The 23,560-nt window shown below is 40.3% G+C and overlaps 1 protein-coding gene across 3 annotated transcripts in view; it reads right to left on the bottom strand.

Annotated features, from left to right (window-relative positions):
• The window catches only part of LOC148009565 (protein yippee-like At5g53940), a 40,719-nt gene extending 18,154 nt beyond the window's left edge, over positions 1 to 22,565 (bottom strand). Inside the window, exons 1-3 of one of the 3 annotated variants that reach the window (XM_087672737.1) lie at positions 22,378 to 22,565; positions 21,902 to 22,106; positions 7,080 to 7,123 (exon numbers count right to left, since the gene is read on the bottom strand). In XM_087672737.1, the coding sequence (XP_087528863.1) occupies positions 7,080 to 7,123; positions 21,902 to 22,106; positions 22,378 to 22,454 (326 nt within the window). In that variant the 5' untranslated portion in view covers positions 22,455 to 22,565. Of the gene's footprint in view, positions 1 to 7,079; positions 7,124 to 21,901; positions 22,107 to 22,339 lie in introns of all 3 variants that reach the window. The other 2 variants (XM_087672738.1, XM_087672740.1) reach the window with 2 other exon arrangements.
• Positions 22,566 to 23,560: the final 995 nt, after the last annotated feature.

The raw sequence follows: 23,560 nt of genomic DNA, 5'->3' as shown, positions 1-23,560 counted from the left end.
AGGAATCATCGTGCATAATGTAAAGCCAATCCAAACAGCTCCAAGTTTCTAGGAGTTGCGAATGGAAGGTGTAGCCATGGTCTAGGGGAGATAACCAAGACCACAAATCCTCTTTCAAAACTGTTGAAGCAAAGGCATTCCAATCTTAGCATTCTAGGCCATACATGAGTCCATGTCTAGAAGTCGAATGCAATGGATCAACACACACATTGAAATCACCCGTGATAAATCCAAGCCTTCCAAGAGAGAGGCATGCTCTCAACTGGCACCATAACTCATGATCACCAAGAACATCGTTACGAGCATAGAGACCCACCAACCATAGCACTTCTACTCCATACGTAATTTCCACAACTATGAATCTACCCGATACATCTCTTCTGATCACTACTAGTTGAAATTTCTCTCTGACAATTAGCAACATACTCGAATGGATTATTGTTGAAACACCAGCATAAAAAAGCTTGAACCCATGATAGTGTAGGTTTCTTCTTGCTTTTTTGTGACTCTTGTGCACCCTCACACGCAAAAAATCCCAAGTGGTAGAGTGCAAGGTTTGCCACATAGCATCCAACTTGCCATGTGAACAAATGTCCCGCACATTTCGTGCAGTGATTTTCATGATAAGGGGGGAGATCAAGGGTGGGGTTGCAGCTGCCTTGTTGCAGGTTTACTTGTCAAAATGGTAAGAATATCCTCATCCACAAAATCTACCAACACAGCGAAGTCATTTGACCCATTACCATGTGCTTTTAAAGTTAGGGCTGATCCACATCCACTGTGTTATGATGTGGGTTTCTACACTCCCATGGAGTAATGATGTTACCGGGCTTATCAAAGGCCAAATGCTTAGGGGATCCCATGTAACAGTAGCACCTTGGGACAAAGGCTTGTCCTTACAACACGCATAGGTGTATAGGGCATTCTATGTATCCTCCAAGGACCCAATGTTCTAAACATCATTTGACTTTTTGCCCTTTTTCGACTACACCTCTTGCCAACCATGGACACCATCAGTGAGGGGTGAAAGCAACTGCTTGCTTTTGCCCAGATTTCCCTCTGTGGGCTAGGCATTTGTATGCAAATGCGAGGCAGAACCATCCCATTGTATAGCAAGAACCTCATTTGCTTGTGTTGTCCCTTCTTTGGTTTTAGTATGTTCTACCATAAAGTGACCCAATTTTCCGCAATTGAAGCAATGTCCTACAAAGGCTCCCCATTTGAGATGGAAGCATAGAGTGTGCATACTAGGGGAATTCACCCATAGCCAAGGGGGACACTTGTGAGGTGTATTCCAAAGCATGCAAATTCTGTTTCTATTGATGGATCAAGTATTGGAGAGTACCAACACTTTACCAATTGTGATCATGGCATCAAGCGAAAGGGGCCAATACATGACTAGGCAGCCCTCCACTTCGACCCAGATCAGCCATTCTTGCTTTAGCAGTTTTGTGAAGTCTACCATGGGCCAACGTGGGACAAACCGACGTGGGACAATATGCACCAATTTGTGATCATAAAACAATAGCAGCTTGCTTAAAAGCATGTCATGCTGATGAGGGGATCAGAGCAAGGCCTCATAAAACCCCCTTGAGGCCACATAGATGTCCTCCACACAATCCTCTTGCACAACACTCATCAACCACAAGTGTACCAAAGACATTGTAGAAATTCTAGCAATAAAGAACAGGATGACAGCTTTTTAATGGAAGGAGGAGAACAAATGAAACACCTTTTTTGAATCCACAGTAGTAACAATGTCATCAATCTCTTCAAGGTCACTGCAATTATCCTGATTATGTTGAACATACTCCCCAAGCAACATGCTTGCAAATTCAAAGGATGCTCCCAATCCAAGTCTTGGGAGTCATTTGGTTGCCCTCCTGCTTGAGCATAGGACAAAGTGTGACCCATCTCTGAAGCACAAGGAAATGTTTGCTATTCCCCGCAAGGCAATGCATTTGTCCCTTCCACCGGGGAGGCCTCAACACACTTGGAATGCTTGACAAGGGACTCAGCATGTTGTGTGTCAGAATTTAGGGTCATTTCATCCTCATCCATGTCTGGTTGCAAGGTGTCTACCATTGCATTATTGAAAGCATCTGCACAGAGATCTCCTTGCATGCTGGTAGGCAGTTCAGCAATTAGGTATTCTGCATGCTAACTGTGCATGCAGTCCATGCCTGTCTGCTGTTGTAAACACAACCTATTGCAGATGTGACATGCAACAGTCGCAGCCTCCAGGCGGTTCCTGTCTTTGTGCTTCTGATCTGTGTCGCTAGGCACTCTCTCTCTATCACTATTTCAGTTGCGCACTGGTAGGGTTTTACTGCAAAGCCGCTGCATGTCTCATGCTGCTGAACCAAACACCTGCAGGAGAACTGTGGACTGCACACAGCACAGATGACAGTAGCACCGCACAGGTCAGTGACTAGGTGTCCCACCGGCGGTGAAGAAGAAGACAAACTCACTATATCTCTGTTTCTGTTTTGCTCTCTTTGTGGCTTTCTTTAGCTATCTCTCTGGCAGCCCGAGCAATGGGTGTACAGTAGAAGAATAGGGGCACAGCAGGTCCCCTAGGTGTGCATAGCAACAGTGAAGCCGCCACCTCTGTCTGTCTCTCTAACAGGCTGCAGAAGCAGGGCAGCAACGTGCAGGTCACCAGACAGACAGAGTTGCATGCAGGTCTGCTAGTTTGTCCATGAGGGAGACATGACCTGTTTTGCAGACTTGAGGAAGTCGCAACCGGTTCTGCAGTTGTTTTTTTTTCTGGAAGCAGCCATGCTGCGGACGTGACCTTTGTTGGCATGTCTTGCTTTGAGGCAGGTACCACCTGCAGAGGTAGTGGAGTTATGACCTGTTTCTACAGAGGGGCACAGGGCACAGGGCAGGCGTCCCACAAACTATGGTCAAGGCGGCATGCAGCAAGGCCTCTCTCTCTCTCTCTCTCTCTCTCTCTCTCTCTCTCTCTCTCTCTCTCTCAGAGGAAGTGTAAAGTGTGCAGCATATGTAGCCTTGAAGCCAATGTAAACAAGCCCCATATGTCCATTGCTTTGTGAAGATTATCTTTATTAGCTTTTAAGAATATAAATTTATTAGCAGCCAAGGTTTAACCAATTGAACATTGCCCTGAAGGAAGGGACAAGCCCACCACATCACCATTTGCAGCCCAATGTGATAACATTGTCAAAATAGGATGTGTTGCAGGAGCAAAAAACAAAGGGCTCAAAGGGCAGGCAGCCCTATCTAACTGATCAAGAAAGGATGAAAGGCTCTGTAACACCACCATTAAGCATAACTCTGGATGAAGAATCCCTCAAGTGTAAATCAAATGAGACATGTGAGGGTTAAATCCCATTGTTTGTTTTAGTGGGGCTACAAAAGACCACTCAAGATAATCAAAGATACTTTCTAAGTCCAACTGAATCATTACCAATTTCCAATTCTTATATTGGGTATAATCAATTCCCATTTGCACATTTAAGATATAATGCAAAATATGCCTCCCCTTGATAAAGCCATATTGAGCAGGATGCGAAATATCAAGAAGGTGCTTGTGCAATTTGTAAGTGAACACTTTTGCAAAAATTTTATACATGCTGCCCACCTATGCCCACCAAAGAAATAGGTCTCCAATAAGAGGTAGCCATAATCCTAGTTGACCACACTTCTTGACAAATAATGGTTAAAGGTACTGCTAAGTTCCAACTGATTTACATATTGTGCAAACAACTCAATGGTAAGGTCATTCCAACCAAGGCTTTTATCATTGGGTAAGTCCAACAAAACTTCCATTGCCTCATCCTCAAATATAAATGTATCTAAGCTCTCCACTATATCACACAAAGATCCTTAACCAAATCATAAACCATAAGAGCAAGCTATTGTCATGCTATCCGAAATGTGTAACATGTAACTACAACCCAAGTAAATCCGTAAAATATTCCCTACACATTCGCATAATAGCTTGGGAAGACATAACCACCATTAGGGCAGAATTTTTCAGCCTTACTACATTTTTCCTTGCAAAAGAGGCATGCAAGTCACAATAAAATTTGTGTCTAACAATTATTATCCTAAAAGCCCTCTGATAAGGCAGCAATCTTAGGCTATTGATAAGATTGAAGGAGAAAATCTTTAATGAGTCTTGGCAAATTGCATAGATAAAGAACCAAGAGATGATCAATTGGAAAATCCACTAAAAGTGGAGCCTACCAATGCCAAACGCTTTTCAGTAGTATCCAATCTTTATCTACTAAGTGTAGCATGATGGATTCCAGATTGCTTGGCAACTCTTTGCACATTAGAGATTAACAAATCAAAAGAAACCGACCCCTTTCTTGGAAAATCGAATGAGACAACTACTGCATATAGCGGAGAATTGAAATGCAATGGCAACCTGCTCAAATAATGTGTGAAAATATGAATTGCCTCTTTTTGCATCACAAACTCCAGCCGAAAATGATCAGAAAGAACATAGTGTTGTGGAATCTGACTCTCCAAAACCTTTGGCAAAAATGAATCATCATGCATAACATACACGTAGTCCAAGCAACTCTAGGTTCCGCACGTGCACACGCACGCACGCACACACACACACACACACACTCTCTCTCTCTCTCTCTCTCTCTCTCTCTCTCTCTCTCATGGAGGGTCAACTAATGCTTTTGATTCTTGAATTTGTATAAGCCATGGCTTCCTCAAGCTCAAAGTATTCAAACACAAAAAGATCCCGACCTAATTGGTGAGATGAGCTTGAGAAAGTAAATTATGCATCAAAGGGAGATGCAAAGAAATGGAAATGCAAAAGATACAAGCAATTGAAAACAAAAGAATCCAATCATTTAAGGAAATGTAAATGCACCTCTTAGCAAACTACCCAAGTAAAGGAGAGAAGGCATGTGCAAGGCAAAAACAAGCAATCAATGCCTCCTTTTAGTGGACAAGCTGATAATGTAGTCGTGGGCAATGGAGCCATGCATGGGGGACTTGAAACTTTTGCATTCTCACAACCTCGTCAAGGAGAATGCAACAAACAATGAACATTGAGAATAGCTTGCGATCTTGTAAAAAAAGAGAGGGTGGATGCAACTATAGATTGGATGGGCTCTTTCTGGTCAAGGGCTGGTATAGCAATACTAGATATTATATAAGGTCATGCATTTTGCCAATTCCAAGCTCCTATTTTCTTTACCTTATGGTTGTTACTTATTGCTTCTTGACTTTTTATGTAGGTCAATCTTAGATAATCATTATTTTGAATCTTATGCCATTTCAATGTAACCAATCTATCATCTATGGAAAAGACTAACATGTTTTATAAATTGTACATTTGTTCTTTGAAAAACTTTTATATAAGTATATAAAAGAATAATTCAAGATATATGAATTATGTATACAATACAAGTCATTCCCGCTTCCCTTGGGGTTCCATTCTCGTTCCCTTAGGATCTCCTATTCCCATTCCCATTTCATTGCTATTATGTGGTGTTCTCTTATTATTATATCTGTTCTAGAGACAAAGTTTCATCAATTTCCTTAACCTCTAGTTACACCTCATCATGCCTCTAAGACACCCCCAAGGAAAGGTCTAAGAAGAGTGCCATGAAATGCATCATGAATCCTCTAGATAAGAAGACTAACATTGACTTGCTTAAGGAGAAATTTTTTCTCTTGGATCTCGGTAGGATTAGGAGTAGGTGTAATGCCCTAGATTTTCAATGCACACAATTGAATTTTTGCATAGCCCATGTAAGGTTTTGTTTAAACTTTTAGACATTCATTATACACGACTAAAGAAAATATTGATCTTGCACAAATGGAAGAAACAATAAAAACTTTTTAATTATTCACAGATGTAATAGACAGCATGTGATACATCAAAGTAGGGATTATTCTGATACAAGGATTATCCATGGAATTCAAATACATTAATGGTTTTATAAACCGGAGGCTCAATGAAAATGTCTAAGTTTTGTACTTAAGAGGGAAGTTTGGGTTTTAAGACTAAAGGAAATATTGATCTTGCACAAATGGAAGGAACAATAAAAACATTTCCATTATTCACAGTTGTAATAGACAAAATGCGATACATCAAAGTAGGGTTTATTCTGATACAAGGATTATCCATGGAATTTAGTTACATCAATGGTTTTATAAACCATAGGCTCAATGATAATGTCTAAGTTTTGTACTCAAGAGGGAAGTTGGGGAAACCATCTTTACAATAATTGATATGGCACTTAGCTTGCAATATCTTGAGATTAGGGTTAGAGTTTAGTAGAAAACTACCAAGCAGTGACACTACTACACATCCTAACTATTGATTTGTAAAATACTTGTGTCCTAACTATCTCAAGAAAAGAAGCTAAAACTAGCATTACTACAACAGCCCCTTGGCCTAATGTAACTTTGTAATTACTTATTATCTAGTCCTAGGCGCTCATCTTCACAATGTAGTTAGCCCAAACTAGTTCAATCCAATCCACTACTAAATGTAGCCATATTCTACTATTGGGTTCTAGGCACTTGCTTTTACAATGTGGATAACACAAATTGATCCAATCTAATCCTATTAGTATATGTTTTTGCATGAAACTTTGTCTAATCATAAGTAAAATCTTCGCTTCAGGACCCAGAAATAATATAGGGAGATAAAAGCCTCAACCTGACATTATTCCCTATAATGGATTGTGACATGAGTAAGGTGAGCTACAACCTCGTAATTACGACCTACAACAAACTAAAAGAAGAAATGAAATGACTCAAAGTAAACTAAAAGAAAGGAGATCTTGCTATGTAACAACCTTTATAACATATGGTCAGAAAAATATCAATATTGTCTTAACAACAGCCTAGGCTTAAAGTTGCATGAAATTTTAGCTCTAATTGATGTTCTTTCAAAGAACATAAAAAGCTACAATCAACAGCATGTAGCTTCATAAAGCACTGCAATCTCACAATGATGTGATAATGATTTTAGCTAAAATGTTGTGAAGCAAAAGAACAAGTCTAGGTAAACCTATATGGGACAAGTTTCACATCAATTTCATCCACAAGAACTAAAGGTGTGACCTTACACTGAATTGAATAAATAGGCTTTTCCATGCTTGCAATGGAAGGTCTGTAAGCAACAAACAAAATGTTCAACTCGATCAAAAAGAAAATCTTGTTATAAATACCTTATGACACAATATTTGATCTTTCTTAAAGTGGCATTCATATTTTATTTAAAGGATTACATTTTCTAAAGTAGGAGTAATACCTAAACAAAAAGCAAAAAATAAACGTCAATGCAAAAAATCCAAGAAAGTATGACTTCAAAACCTAAGTGGTTCAAACATTGGCCTTGAACATAATTAACCATTACACCAAAGGTATGAAACTTAAATACTCAATAGTCTTGCTTAAAAAGCTTATAAATAGAGCTTAACAAGAAGTTAATCACATATCAACTACCAACTGCTAGCTAATATAAAGATGGAAATTTAGGATTATACCAAAGCTATGAAACGAGCTAGAATGCTCTTGCACCTAGATACCAACAAAGATTGGTCCCAAACATCGGTGCCACTAGTAGTATTTCTTCCTTGTTACTAAATTGCCAGTACAACTATTACTACTCAAAAAGTCTTGGTTATTGGCTTTTCAAACTAAGACCTCAATAGGCCAATGTTGAGCTAAATCACGCTTTATAGCTGATTAGCATTTTTTAACAGCCCCAAAACATACTTAGTTAATGAAAAACACAAATTTGGTGCGTGTTATTCACATCAGCCAGGCGACAGGTGGCAGCCCTCCCTCATCATCAAGCGTCAACCTTGCAGTCTGCATTCAGCCTTTTCACTCCTTGGCCACAACTGGCAACCATCTTCTCCCTGTTAGCGACCATCTTCTCCCTGCTAGTGACCATCCTACAACTGCGTTCACAGATTCCTAATGCCGCCTTCTACTCCAGGCACCTACTAGTGGCCATCCTACAACTGTGTTTGCAACTTCCTAATGCTATCTTCTACTCAAGGCACCTTCCTTGCTGTCGCCTCAATCATCTAACCCTCCAGTGATCAACATTTGGTATTTTCCTCAACTTCCACACTTTGACCGATGGTCACAACACTAGGGATTCATCTCTAGCTCTACCCTTGGGCATTCTGTACACTCTTACATTCATTTACAGCATTCACGCACTTCAGAGTTTCTTCTCTCTGTGTTTGTCTCTTTGCATTTGAGTTTTGAGTTTTTGCGTTTTGTGTTTAGGGCTTGAGTTTTGCTCGTCTCTATCTGAGTCTTTGTGTTTTAATCTTGGTCGTATATGTTGTGTTTCCTCAGTGTAAACCCTAGCATATGTTCACATGGTATCAAAGCCGATGTTCTTCTAAAGAGTATCGTGCAGTGATTGTGGAGGCTAGTCTTTAAGCAAGACTCACACGCAACTCAATTCAAACTCATAATGTCTAAGGCACATTCTTCTTCATATCCTATGACACCCTATCAAGCTTATCCATCATTGAAGGCTTTGAGAAGGCATTATGGTTTTGAGGAGGAGGTAGGCACACCTTCACCTATACCATCTCCTTCTTCTCCTTTTTGTCATCTTACAGATGAAGATTTTGAGGAGTACTTGCACATCACATATAGTTCGCTTTACACTCCTCCGATGAGTACTACTATTCCGTTTGAACCGATTGGTGAGACTAGCCATCTCCCCACGATCTTGAAGGGACCACAACATTCGGCCGTCTGGCAACCCATCTCCTTCATCATCACAGCCAAGCCTTGTATCCAGTTCGTATAACCCTTTTAAGTCGTATGAGGCAAAACCCTCTTCTGTTTCTCCTTTTGGTGTGCAGGATCCAGATGATTTCCAATATGTTAACTTTAATAGAGAAGGTTTTCGAAGTAGACACTCTTCATCGGGTATATCTCTACCATCTATTTCATTTGAGCACATAAGCCACACTTCTCAACTCCCTCCCATCCCACTGCCATCTTCTCCACATTCTGATCTACTCACATCTTCATTCCAAAATCTTGGATTACACTCCACTTCTACTCAAAGCACACTAGGGGTTGGATCTTCCATCTCCGCTCCTAACACTTTGTCTTTCTCCATCCTACCTTTCACCTATCTCCACTTTACCACATCCTTCCACTTTGGGAAGGTTGTAATGGGCATCCCCCTTACTACCCCTAGACACTCACAGAAGGCAAGACTCGTTTTAACAGGTTGAATTTTACCACTTAGTCAAACTTCATGCGACAAGTGCTTGAATCTCAAGGACTTTGGGACCTCATCGTTAGTACCGAGCCTATGCCGGCGCAAACCCTCGATTAGCTCACCCTAATCATATTCCTCATTGGAAAGCCTGCAATGCCACAATCAATTGTTGGAATGAGTGCGCAATGAGAATGCTAGTCAGAAGTGTAGCAGCAATGTTGAGTGTGAGAGTGAGAGTGAGAATCCCAAGATGAGTGTATCAGCTCATCACGGTACACAAATAATAAAATGTATTTATATATAAGGGAACAAATAAGAATGTGTTCACACCCGTATAAGTTTATACACAAAGATTGAGGGACTTCACACCCAACAACCTCCCACTTAAAGACCTGCAGTGGTACCTTTAAAGCTAGCCGACTCCCACTAATCGAATGCAATGTTCATGCTGAACCTTTGCAAGACTCTTAGTGAGAACATCTGCAAGGTTATCTTGGGTCTTGACCTTAGCCAATGTGACAAGACCATCATCCAAGACTTGTCGAATGAAGTGGTACCGAACATCTATGGGTTTGGTACCTGCATGAAACATGGCATTCTTAGCCAAACATAATGCCCTCTGGCTATCACAACCAAGCACTAGAGTACGTGAAGAGAGACCAAAATCCTTGACCAAACGACCAAGCCAAATAGCTACCTTAGAAGCTTCTATGGCTGAGATATATTCAGCCTTTGTAGTACTTAGTGCCACAATTTCTGCAACCTTGAACACCAAGAGATAGCCCCACTGGCCAAAGTAAAGACATATCCACTGATGGATTTCCTAGTGTCAAGATCTCCTACCATGTTCAAATCACAGAATCCCTACAACTCTAGTGTACCCTTTCCATAGCATATACACTTCTATGGCTTGCCACGGTTAGACATAAATCTACTAACAACTCCTACTGCATGAGCAATGTCAGGGTGAGTTGCAACCATGGCATACATCAAAGGTGCACAAGCTGATGCATAAGGTATGCCCTTCATAGCACTAGCAACTGCATCATCTATTGGGCAATCAATTTTGCTAAGCTTTGTATGTGGCGGTAAAGGCACATCAAGAGGCTTAGCATCAACCATATTAAACCTGTCAAGTAATTTGCTAATGTACTTGTCCCGTGAGAGAAACAACAAGTGCCACCCTCTATCTCATTTAATGCGCATGTCCAAAATGTGTTCAGCTGTCCCCAAATCTTTCATTGAGAAGGCTGAACTCAACTACCTTTTAAGAGCATTCAAAGTACTCTTATGCTTTCCTACAATCAGCATGTCATCCATATATAAGACCAGCACAATAAGACTTCCATCATCAACATTTTTAGTGTATAAGCAGTGATCTGCATAACTGTGTTTAATCCATGGCTGAGCATAAAAGTATCACACTTTTTATATCACTATCTAGGGGCTTGTTTCAACCCATATAAGCTACGTTTCAACTTACGAACCAAATGCTCTTTCCTTGGAATAGCAAAATCTTCGGGCTGTTTTATGTACAGCTCTTTATCCACGTCACCATGAAGAAAAGGAGTCTTCACATCCATTTGATCCAGCTCTAAATCCAAGGATGCAGTGAGAGCAAACAAAACATGCAACATAGTCATCTTTACCGCTAGTGAAAAAACCTCCTCGAAGTCTATGCCTTCCTTCTGTGTATAGCCCTTAGCAACCAAGCATGCCTTGAACTTGGGCTTCCCATCAATACATTTCACCTTGTAAACCCATTTGTTAGGAATAGCTTTCCTATCCTTGGGCTAAGGTACAATTTCCCATGTGTTATTTGCATACAGAGACTTCATCTCTTCTTGCATAGCACGCTCCTACTTTCTCTTTTTTTCACATGACTATTCCTCTCTAAATGTCAACGGCTCACCTTCATCAGTCAATAACATGCAATCCAAAGATGGCTAAAACCTCTGTGGCTGCCTTTTGACACGTGTAGACCTTCTTACACAATGATCTGTATTGTTAGGCAATGGGCCTACATCCTCAGGTATGTGCACACCATCACTTGGTGACTGATTTTCAGCATTTTCTTACTGCTGTAACCTATTTTCAGCATGTTCTTCTTGATGTCCTATTCCATCCTATGCATCTATTATTTGATGTCCATTATCTTCTGGCTGTAGCACAATAGGTTGCTGCTCATTTTCAGCATTGAAAGGAACAAAATCTTCAGCTAACGGCTGCTGAATGGCTGGCTGTTCATGCTGAAATTTGACCTTCTTTTTGTCAAGGTCACCTTGTGTAGCATGTTTCAGTAACTTTGTGTCATTAAATACTATGTCTCGGCTGCATACTATCTTCCTGCCTTGAGAAAGAAAGCCAAACTCTGTAACGCATCTCTCCCTCATCTCCATATCCCATGAAGATGCCCTTGATGGATTTCAATTTAGTCCTCTGATCTATAGAAACATGCACAAAGGCATCACAACCAAAGACATACAAATGGTCATATCAAGCAAGTTTGCCACGCCAAACCTCTTTAGGAATGCCATTTTCCAATGCATAATTGGGAGAGCGATTGCATACATGAACTACAGTTTTAAGAGCCTCCCCCCAAAACTGCTATGGGAGGTTAGCTGTGGACAGCATGCATATGACTCTCTCACAAAGTGTAAGATTATATCTTTCAGCCATGTCATTTGATGCAAAATTATAAGGGGCTATCAACTCTCTCTTAATGTCATGCATCTCACAAGACTTTTTGAACTCATTAGAAGCATACTCACCCCCATTATCCATTCTTATAGCTCTTAACTTAAGCCCTTTCTATGTGGTAACAAAAGCATGGAACCTTTTTAAGGCATCCAACACTTCATTTTTGCTCTTTAACACATACACCCATGACTTTCTACTAAAATCATCAATAAAAGTAACAAAGTATTGTGCATTCCCATATGAAATAACAAGCATAGTGCACATATCAAAGTGTATTAAATTAAGAGCATTGAACTTCTTAACGGGACAAGAGTAATAAGTAGACTTCAAATGTTTTCCATATATGCAATCATTACAAAAGTCGAGACCTGAGCCTTTTACATCAAATCTCCCTGAAGAGGAGAGAACCTCAAGGCCTTTCTAAATCATATGGCCAAGTCTTTTGTGCCAAAAGTTTCATCTATGAGTGAACTTCAACCATAGCCAAAAACTTACCAAGTAATGCTTTACAATGCAAATAGTACAAAGCCCCCTTTTTTGCTGCCCTTGACAATCAACATAGAGTCCTTGTGGACCTTCCAAGATCCACCACCAAAGGTAGTAAAATATCCTCTTGCATCAAGCTGCCCAGCTGACAATAGACTTTTCTTTATACTAGGTACATATCTGGCATCCTATAAAATCAGCTCTTGGTCATTTTCAAGGGCCAAGTGAATGGTATCTACATTTTCTATCTCACATACATAGTTGTTGCCCAAGTAAACCTTGCCTAGGCAACCTGCAGTGTATTCTGAAAATGACTCCAAAGAGAGAGTACCATGAAAAGAGACGCCGTTATTCACTATCCATGATTGGGACAACCATCATGAGCTAAAAGTAAAGCATCAATGACCTCCTTTTTGGTGATGTGCATATCACTTGTTATTGCCATAATTTCTATATCATTATTGCATGAGGCTGCAATAAGTATCTCTCCGGTATCAAAGAGCTCTTCAATGACCACACTAGATGCAACATTTACCTTTGCAACTTCTTTTGAGACAGAGCTATTACCATCTTTCTTATCATCCTTCTTTTTCTTTCCTTGTTGTTTCTTTCTTTCTTGTACTTTCTTGTAGTATCGACAATCGGGCTTTTTATGCCCTTTATGCCCACACCGATAACAAGTAACATCTTGTTGTTTGCCCTTGCTTTTACTCCTACTTTTGCCTTTATTTTTTGCATTACCACTCTTCTCTGAACTGCCTCTAAGATGATAGGCTGAACCATTGCTTTTTCCACTAGACTTTCTTCTAATCTCCTCATTGAGAATAGAGCCCCTAACACCATCAAAGGTTAAAGCAGGGTTGTTACTAAGTGAAACAACCAAAGACTCCCAGCTATCAAGGAAAGTCATCAACACGAAAATAGCCTTCACTTTATCATTGAAGGGCTACAAACCAGAGCCTTGCAATTGACTCAAAATTCCTGTGAAAGCACTCAAATGCTCAAATGTTGGCTTAGACTCATCTAACTCCATGTTCACAAGCTTGCACATGAGATACACTTGATTCACTGGGATTGTATTTTCATAAGTATCCATTAACTTTCCAATACAGCATAAGCCGTATCAAGACACTTAATGTCTGTAAGTACATCATCAAATACAGCCACTTTAATATATGCAATGGCCTTCTTGTTGAGTCTAGCCCAATCCTCATTGTCATAGCTGCAGACTTGGTTTCCAAGAGAACATCATCATAGACCTTGAGAAACAAAATGCCTTGCATCCTATCCTTCCACAGATCAAAGCCAATGCCATCAAACCTCTTGATTTCAAGAAGGGATTTAGTGTGATTGTTGCTGGAAGCATTAGTAGCCATTATTCAGCAAAGTGCCAAGTACCAATGCTGTATTTTATAACAGTAAATAACAGGCTGAATATTCAGCTAATTTCAACCCAAAATTTCAAGAAATAAGAGTAAGATTTGATCCAAATACACGTACAGCAATAGAAAGAATGACTTTCATTAATATAACATGAGATTTCAGCATGCATTCCATGCCTACATCACTGCAAGGTGACTCCCACTTCAGCAATATCACCAAAAATACATCTGCAATAATCCCAAATCTGCAAATGATCACTAAGACTGCTGCACTATGAATATTCAGCAATACATCAACTCAATAGGAGCTACCTAACATGTGTACCGCATACATATGTGGCCAAGCCAACTTCTGATACACAAAGAACCACCAAATTTCTGTGCAATTCCTCCAAAATCTCACAAGTGGGAGACAATAAACTCAAATTACACTACTTACAGCACCAAGATTGCTTCAGCAAAGTCTCCAAAGTGTATTTCGCACATCAATTTTGCCAAAATTCACAAATTTCAGCAAAAGCCCCAAATTTTCGCTGACCAATCTACCCTAATTGCATTAATAGATGTTCCCAAGAGTATAAAACAAGCAAATTTTGCAAAAGCCCCAAATTTCTTGGGTCCAAATGTGCACCAATGTCAATAAATTTGACTCAGCTAAGCAAAATTTCAATGATACATGAAAAGCCCCAAAATTTTCAAAGCCAATGTGCACAATTTTTGCAATTTCTGGGTCAAATGTCATTGTTATGCATTAATAGCATCAAATCTAAGAAAGCCCCAAATTTTTGGGCACAAATCTAAAAACTGTGCTTACACACGCAAACCCTCGTCTCACTGAGCAAGGGGCATACTTGCAAAAATTAAGACAAAATTTGATGAAAACTGCCCAAAACATGACAAAAAACAGCCGTTACACCTGAAGAGACTTTACACCCAACACCAATGTTGAGTTAATGCAGGGATTGCTTCCTAAATTCCACTCTCAGTTACAACATTTTTTCCTCACATCTGAGGGTAGAGTCATCTCATTGACCGCTATGCGGCACTAGATCGCACTCGATGTACTGATCTTGATTTTGAGCTTCAAGAGTTTTCCATTAAGGAAGGAGATGATTTGAAAGTCAAGTTGACCGAGTATCGGCATTTACTAGCCAAGTTTGCCACTACTAGATCCCCAAGTGAGGTGATGATGTGAGAAAGAAGAAAGAGGTGTGAGAAACACTAGAAGAAGAGAGAGAAACACAGAATAGGAAAGAAGATGACAGCCATGAAAGTTGTGAGGAGAGAGATGAGGCAATAAGATACTTTTACTATATCAAAAACTAGTACGAAATGATTAGTACCTTCACCTTTTATACCTGCCCCTATGTACCCTACTTCCCATCTCTTGCATTCCATCCCCACTCAAAAGAAGTTTTTGTCCTCAAAAACATTGGTAGACTATTTACAATGGTTGAATGTAAAGGGAATTAGAGTACTACTCCATTACAAGTGGCTACAAAAATAGGTAAATTACTAGTATGTACTAAGTAATGGATGGAATCAGAAGTGGAAGACCAAATACACCATATCATTCTTCTTGAATAAGTTGCCCAATAAATACTTCCATTTTATCCAGCATATTATCTCGCTACCTAGATTGCCGACCTTCTACAAGTTTGGGTGTCAGTCGTTGCATTACACGAGCCTACATGATCAAGTCCATAAGAAGTCCACACACATCCATTCAAAGAGGTGAGGGTTACTAGCCTCTTCTTCGAGAGGGAAAACCACCAGTGGCAAGAACTCGCAAGATGCAAGCCAAAACAAGGGTGACACCACTTCCTCCCGACGGAACCAAAGAAACACAGCCCCTTTGGCAACAAATACCTTCTTGAGATAGAGAGAGAAGATACACACCGTTTCTTTCATGGTTCCATCTACTTGGAGCTTTGCTCTCCTACCAGCAGGGAGGCTTCCCCTTCCACGGCAAATCGTGTAGCATCTCTCATGCTATCATGGTGGTGTCTTCTATCCTTGCTCTTCCAATAAGGATGCTTTATTATCTTCGTCCACATGGTTCTCGGCACCACATGAAGACTGACATCCTCAAGTTCCTCTTCCTTATTCGGCATTGATATCTAGGTTGAGAGGGGATTCCCCCTTCTTGGTAGTCTACAGGTTTCGACACTTGCCTTCAACATCGACCTCCCCACCTGTTGTACCTTCCCTCATGCATTGCATGATTTCATCATCTTTGTACTAGGACACTTGGCAAAGTGAATAATTTTTCTATGAGAGACATTGTCCAAGTAGCACCTGTTGCATGAGCATTCTTCAGCATATAGCATACTATACATCCCATTGTGCAGAGTACCACTGGACGGATCCTAGGTTATTTCCACCAGCGGATTACACGACCATCCTTCTTTCCATGATACTTCATCATCTTTCCCTTGTCATCAACATCCTAAGCTTGTATTTTTTTGTGTGATATGTTGTATATACCATCCCTACTCCTGTCTTCTAGGTCACTGTTACTTAATCGGCCATGTTCCTAAAATTAACTTTCCGCAAAAAAAAACAATCACAACAAAAAAAAAGTTCAATGTGCTTCCATTCGCTTTTGCAGGGCTCTCTTTGGGGTGACTACTTGGACTCCCTTGCTAAGATAACCATCACATCTATAGTCTCGGTAGGCCACTGGGTAGTTGACATACAACCTTTGTCCAATGCTCTAGCAACTTTGGGATAGGACACATTGGGGTAAACATTGTCGGCCTTCCCTTTTAGCCTTAGTTTTAGGCTTGAGAGAGGGGTGTTCAGCTAAAACACACTTTACAACAACTAATTAGCATTTTTTAACTTCCCCAAAACACACTTAATGAATGAAAAATGCAAATTTTATGCATGATTCGAGAGAGTTTCAATGGTCCCCCAAAACCCTAATTTTTGGGGCACCCTTCAACATCTATGAATAGATAGGCTACCCATCATTTAGTCTCATCCCTTCAGTGCAGATTCTCACTTTTCTACTGTGTTTGGTCCTTCTATCATCGCAAACCTACAAACTGCCTCCTTCTTCATGCATTAGACTCTCCATCAACTAGGCGATAAGTGGTAGTTGTTTCTCATCATCACGTGCTAGCCCTGCAATCTGTATTCGGCCTTTTCACCCCCAGGCGGCAATTGGTGACCATCTTCTCCCTGTTGGCGACCATCTTCTCCCTGTTGGCGGCCGTCCTACAACTGAGTTTGCAACTTCAACGGCCGTTCTATGATTGAGTTTGCAACTTCCTACTGCCACCCTCTGCTCCAAGCACACCTTCCATGTTGTCACCTCAATCAAACTCTAGAGCTCTATAGTGATGGTCTACTGCTCTCTTATGCTTAAATCACATTCTCATGACAGATACCCTAACATTCAAATCAGTCATTTGATATTGGTATTCTAATTATGTTCTAAGAGTAAGCAATTATTACTCATTTAACAACATAGTAAGCAATTATTACTCATTTAACAAATAATCTCACTTAAGTAGCTAATAGTAAATACTATGAAAACTTCACCACCAAAATCTAATGCATTACCATTGCCTATTAAAGAGAGTGCAAAGACAAACAGTCAAATATTAGAAGCATAGCAGTCTGAAACGTCTGAAACGTTTAGAAATGAAACGTTAGAAACGTGTTTTATAAGTTTCTTTCCAGAGGGGGTAAAATAAGAAACGTGAGATTTTTTTATACAGGGTTTTTTAATAGTTTTAAACTAGGGAAAGATGTTTTAAACCTCCATAGAACTTTCTCTTAAACAAAAACAAGTGAAATGAGCAAAAGTGATAAAACATGAAACAATATAGTCAATTCGGAATAACACATTACACATCCATGATCCATAATCCATTGTTGACTATTGTCAAAGATTAATCTTTGAATAAGCTATACTATAATCAAACCTTAAACATCATGATCATTGATTCATATATATCACATAAAGAAAATTAGAAGACATTTTACATAGCCCATGTGCAAATAGCAATGTAAAATGGGTGAAGCGGCAATATCATGATTCTCATTTCAAAACAAGTTACAAAATGACAAAATGTCAAAATCTAAAATGAATCATGATACATCATAGATAACTCATAAATGAAACTAGAGTCATATAATGAAATGTCCAAACAATAATGGTCCATGGACACTACACTAACTAAGTGAAAATCCCAAAAAGGTAAAAGACTCTAGAGTCTAATCCAAAATCATGAACCCTCATGAGTTATGACTCATGAGTCACTACTCAGACTCATCATCATCACCATCGCCACCATTATCACCATCATCATCCCCATGCTCATCCTCCTCACTCACAATCCAATCATCCTTTGTGTTATTTATGACACTAGCTCGAGCACTAATTGCTACCATCCTACTGGAACCTTCTGCTGAAATTGATACATCAGCACCCCTAGCCCTAGATTTTGTTTGATACCAAAGTTGTGCTCTCTCTGCTGCAAGTAAGACCCACACCTCATCATCCTCATGTGTAGGATGCAGCAATTCTTCTAAGCGAATTTCCACCTTGAAGGAGTTGGGGTTGATCTCATTTGGTCCCCTACAATTCTATCTTTTGCATAGGGCTATCGATAGGGCAGAAGCGGGTAGGCATAGAAGTGAACAGGCAGAGGAGCTGGCGTGGGATTTGGGACTCTCGATGGTCAATGGGGCAAAAGCGGATAGTCGACGGGGCGAACAAGCGGACAAGCGGAGGAGGTGGCATGGGACTGTCAACGGTCAGCGGGGCAAAATCAAGACACATGAGCGAGACGGGAGACGTGAGTTGTGAGAGGCTGCACACGCGACAAGTCATGAGTGATGAAAGGTACGTTTCTTTTAATTTTTTTTGCTTTTTTTTCCATCGACCATAGACTAACACTAACCTTTATTTTTTTACAGACTAACTCGTTTTTTTTTCGGGGTCCCCCCTCCCCACGTTTTTTATGCAAAGAAACGTTTCGTACTTTATGAAACGTTTCGTAAGTTTTGAAAGTAAAGAAACGTGTTTCTTTGCTGCTATTATTAGAAGCCTTCTATGTTACATAGATACAAGTCTCAACAATAGTCTACATAGCTTTCCCTTTCTCTCAAAGAAACAACACTTCTACTAGTTAAAATAAAGATTGCCATACATTTACAAAAGTAAAATCACACACAATGAAGTGTCTTGCAAGCAAAGAATAAATCTAAGAACTGATTGAGCACTTGACACTATTGATTTCTTAAGTGGATGCTCACGCTAAGACGTAGGGCAAGATTAATAGGCATGATAGTGGCTTAAAATGCCATGTGAATGCATTTTTCCCCCATGTAGGAAGGCTCTTCACTTCCAAACAGCTAAAAGCTATAGTTGACACTCTTCCATGCAATTGGAGGTATCTTTGATACACTCACAAACACCATGAGAGAAATGGATAATCCTAATGTAGCTTCTAGATAGTATCTAAGTTGAATGTACCTTGGGCTGGTTGGTAAGTTACCTAGGCTTGAGATGTCCCGTTCACTTCCTATCAAAAATCCATATGACTAGGCGTTTCTTTTTGGTAATCTGCATATAGCATGGGTTCCCTTCCCAATTTCAAACACACAAGGTATCTAGAACTTCAAAAACACTAGGAGGAGCTGAAATTAGACTTTCTACTACTATACCAGCCTCTAAAAATTCTGATATCAGAACGTACTACTTGAATATGTTGCAGCCATTTTGAGCCAATTCCATCAAGATAAAATTGATCCCCAAAAGGTGGAACACTTGAGAAGCCTCAAGCAAGGAGATCTAAATGTGCAAACCTACACTGCTAAATTCCACATCTTGCTCCAATTGATTACTGCTATTGCACCAGCCAAAAAAGTTCTTAATTATTTTATATCCAGAGCCTGAAAAGATTGCTGCTCTAGCTCCTACATAACTAGAGACTACTGCTCTGGATAACATGATCAGATCAGCACTTCAAGTGGAGCAGTCCCTCAAGGGTCTCAAAAGAAAGATGAGATTTAGGACTAAATGGAGAGCAGCATACACATTTATCTAAAGTTTGGGCCCTCCCAAATGGGTTTGTGCTTATGGGACATAGAAACTCTCTAGGATCGTGTTTCTTTTAAAAAAACTAGGTGTCTTCATTAATTAAGCATGTTTTGGGGCTATTTAAGAAAAGCTAATGCATTTTTAGCTCAACACCTGCAAGATTTCTGCTCATACAGAGATGTGTGCAAGTACAATGCATGCAGCCATCTTTCTTAGGAAGGAGGCTATCAAGGAAATGGGATGATTACTTTCACAAACTAGCAAAACCCAGGAACTTCTGCCATTGCAGCACCGGCGGTATCTTATGCTCAACAAGACTAGCCCATCCAGATTGTGGCAGGAAGGCCAAGGTCAGGGATGAGGGGTTCGGGGATCCCCTTAGTAAAACCTACTTCTACATGCAAGAGAGACGCCTACTGCCTGCATGAATGCCTCAAAGCACAAGTATAAGATGCCCAAAAGCAGCAAAACGATAAAAGAAAGGGTCCCGTGCCTTTGATCAACATGTTCAAGATCATGGAGCTTCCTGACCATGCAATCAATGTGATTACCAAAAAGAGAAGAAGCTGCTGTATGATGACTGATTAATCTCAGTTGGCCCAAGCAGGAAGAAGTTCAACATCACATGGCAATTTGGTCTGAAAGCAGAGCCAGTAACAATGTTGGACCCAGGTCCCAGCAACAATTCTGAACCACCCTTCTACAAAAAGAAAGGCTAGTTTCACCAAGACACAACCACAAACAACTTTTGCTCATCTAATCCGATCCACAACTTGCAACATCCAGCGCCTTGTCTGTGTCTTGCTAATGATGGATGAGAAAGGAAGAAGAGCCCCTCTATTGAAGTGGTAAACCAACCAGCCAATTGTCCAATTACCACATGGTATCATGTCCAATTGCCACATTAGCACTTTGACTGTGTGCCCCACCCACATGTTATGTCTACTGCCCATATTGCCATGGTAACAGTCTGTGTATTACATCTTTGATTTATGGATATTGCTTTGGCATTGCTTCCTATCCCAAAATTACAAATACTCATGATGACCTATCAAGACAACACACACACTCATTGATGACCACATTGGCATGTCTAGGTTTTGTAGTTATGACTATCACGCAAGCAATTCTTTTTCACTTTCAATAATAGAGAAGTTATGTTTGGCAAGACCTAGAAGTGTAATTTTTTCAACATTTCTAGAAGTTGAAGTTGATAATACATGACAAGTGACTCTATTCCAAATCCCACATATGCAATCGCTCTATAAATCCAAGAAATTTAATCCCTGCATTTTCAAAATATTTGTCGTGCCCCAAAGGTGATGTAAAAAGTTAAAACCCCACAACCCGTCCTCTTCTAATAAAAGCAAGTTCATCTGCTGCCATCACCAACCACAAAGGAACCCTCTGCACTGTCTTTTGTTAATATGCTGTTGCAAATTCGTCCGTGTCAAGTGATGGTGATGATTGCACCAGGCAATGCCACTGCTCCATCGTTCTCAAGTGAGCTATCGTTTGTGATATATTTCTTGCAAAGTTGTCTAACGGCTGTATTCAACAATCATAACCATCTAGAGTTGTATTTGTTTGATCTTTTTGGGGATCTAGAACTTTGAAGTATCTTTTGAGCAGGGCATTGATCTTCTAGAGGTAGAGCTGACAAGCCGAGGATCTCCTCTTCAGATCCTTCTGCTTTGTAATGCTTGCATTAATGACAAATTTGGCAGAGAGCTGCCTGGCATCTTAATTGGCAGACACGAAGCAAAATCTATTTTCATTGGGGGGTCTGACCCAGCATCTTAATTTAGGGATGTGAAGTGAAATAGTCCTCTGTTTCCAATGAGGGGGTGTGCCCTCGCACATACATTGATCTCGACTTAGCTACACTTTTGCAAGTTCAATGATCTCATTCAAATCGCTATATTGACTTTGTTACTCATCTTACAACAGTCTGTTTCAAACGACTATGTGCATACCCATTAGCAGAAATTAATGCTGATATTAGACAAAGATAGACAGAGTTACATAAAGAGGGAACTAAGCACAAACAAGGCATACCTTAGCCATCAACTCATCCAGGTTCGCAAGATGAGTGTGGCAGCAACGGCAACTATAGACCATTCCATCTAGCTTGGTGAGATATAAGCGACCCATACCTCTGTGCTGTTGGACCATGAATATGATAACCTGACGCAGTGCACCTATTACAAGCACAATCACAAGCTTTTCGGGTGAGGTGCTGCATGCCGGCTTTGTGAGCATCCTGATCATCAGGGTTAGTAACAATCAAGTGAAATGTCAGCAAATTCAAACAGAATTCAAAGGTCTAAATGTCTCAACAACACGTGCAGAATATTCTCTCTCTCTCTCTCTCTCTCTCTCTCTCTCTCTCTCTCTCTACCACGGTCACGCAAGCTTCCATCACTCTGCCACCTTTGTCTGATGATGAAGCATCACACATCCGTTAAAGCTGAGACCAGTTGAGTGGCAGCTTACCAACTCATGCGATGATCAAGTCCCCAGCATCCGTGTACCTGTGAGCTGAGGGATTAGCAGGCGCCAACAGGGAGAGGAAAGGTGCGGGGAGGGAATAACAAGAAGTCGTGGACATGATGACGACGATGATGATTGATCATTGGAGACGCTTCTGATAAACTAATGGTGTCCTTCAATTTGTTCTAAAGGATGTGTGGGATATCATTGAGTACACGTAACACTACCATTTAAAAGATGCCAAGCGCAATTAATCTGCGAGACTCTGACTCTGCTGATTATTTTTTCACAGGACAGTCACGGCCACTTGGCACTCACATGACCAAGTGAGTGCTTGAAAAATACCGAGGTAGGGTAAGGGCCCAGGGGGTTAATAAAATGACAGCCCCTGATTAAGTGATGATTTATTGTTGCACAGGAGCGCCAATGAAATGACACTGTCACTTGTTTTAGGGTTTAATTGATGATGTGTTATTCATTGATTAGAGGAGGGGCCATGTCAAGCTGCCACTAAAATGGCACTAATTCCTTTTTCTTGCAAGGCCTGCTGCTGTCACAATTCTTTCGGCATTTTTGAATACATGGAAATGCAGCAACCATGTAAGCTACTCATCAACTTCATCCAAATTTTTAATCAAAAGCAGGTTTTAACCTTGCAAAGCCATGGCGACAAGCAAATTTCCTACAATCGATGGATTCAAAGAGATCGAGAGGGGTCCTCGTAGCTATCACTAAACTGGCCCCTTTACCCTATTGTGTAACCCCACCCTCAAATTTTGAAATTTACCTTTAAAAATAAATTTTGAATGTGAGAAAACTTACAAATCTTGAAAAGTTTTAGTGTATTTTTGTGTCAACACCTTTAAAATTTGGCAAAATACCTCTTCTCTTTTCCACTTAAAGGTTTTCCAACTTTTTAGAAAGATATTTATTTTGAGCACACTGGATCATCACCGAGTCACCAAGCACAACTTCAAGTGCACAAGACCATCAACTCAGGCGCATAACCAACCATGATTCATGTAGGCTCTTAGTGGGACTAATAATGTTGCACATTGAAAGGCCTCCTTTGTTTATAATTACTTCAAAGACAAGCTGCCTATTCTACATGAACTAGTTATCATCCTTCGAGGTGTGCAAGTGCTACTTTATTTGCACACATGGATCCAAGTTATGGAGCTTGTAGCCACCTTGTAAACCACTTCAAGGAGGAGCAACCCCCTA

This window comes from Lygodium microphyllum, chromosome 30 (genome assembly GCF_053477565.2).
Source record: "Lygodium microphyllum isolate KBCC chromosome 30, Lygodium_microphyllum_v1.1.10, whole genome shotgun sequence".
NCBI lineage: Eukaryota > Viridiplantae > Streptophyta > Polypodiopsida > Schizaeales > Lygodiaceae > Lygodium > Lygodium microphyllum.
The sequence above is the reverse complement of the archived record's forward strand: the minus strand, read 5'-3'. Positions and strand labels throughout refer to the sequence as shown.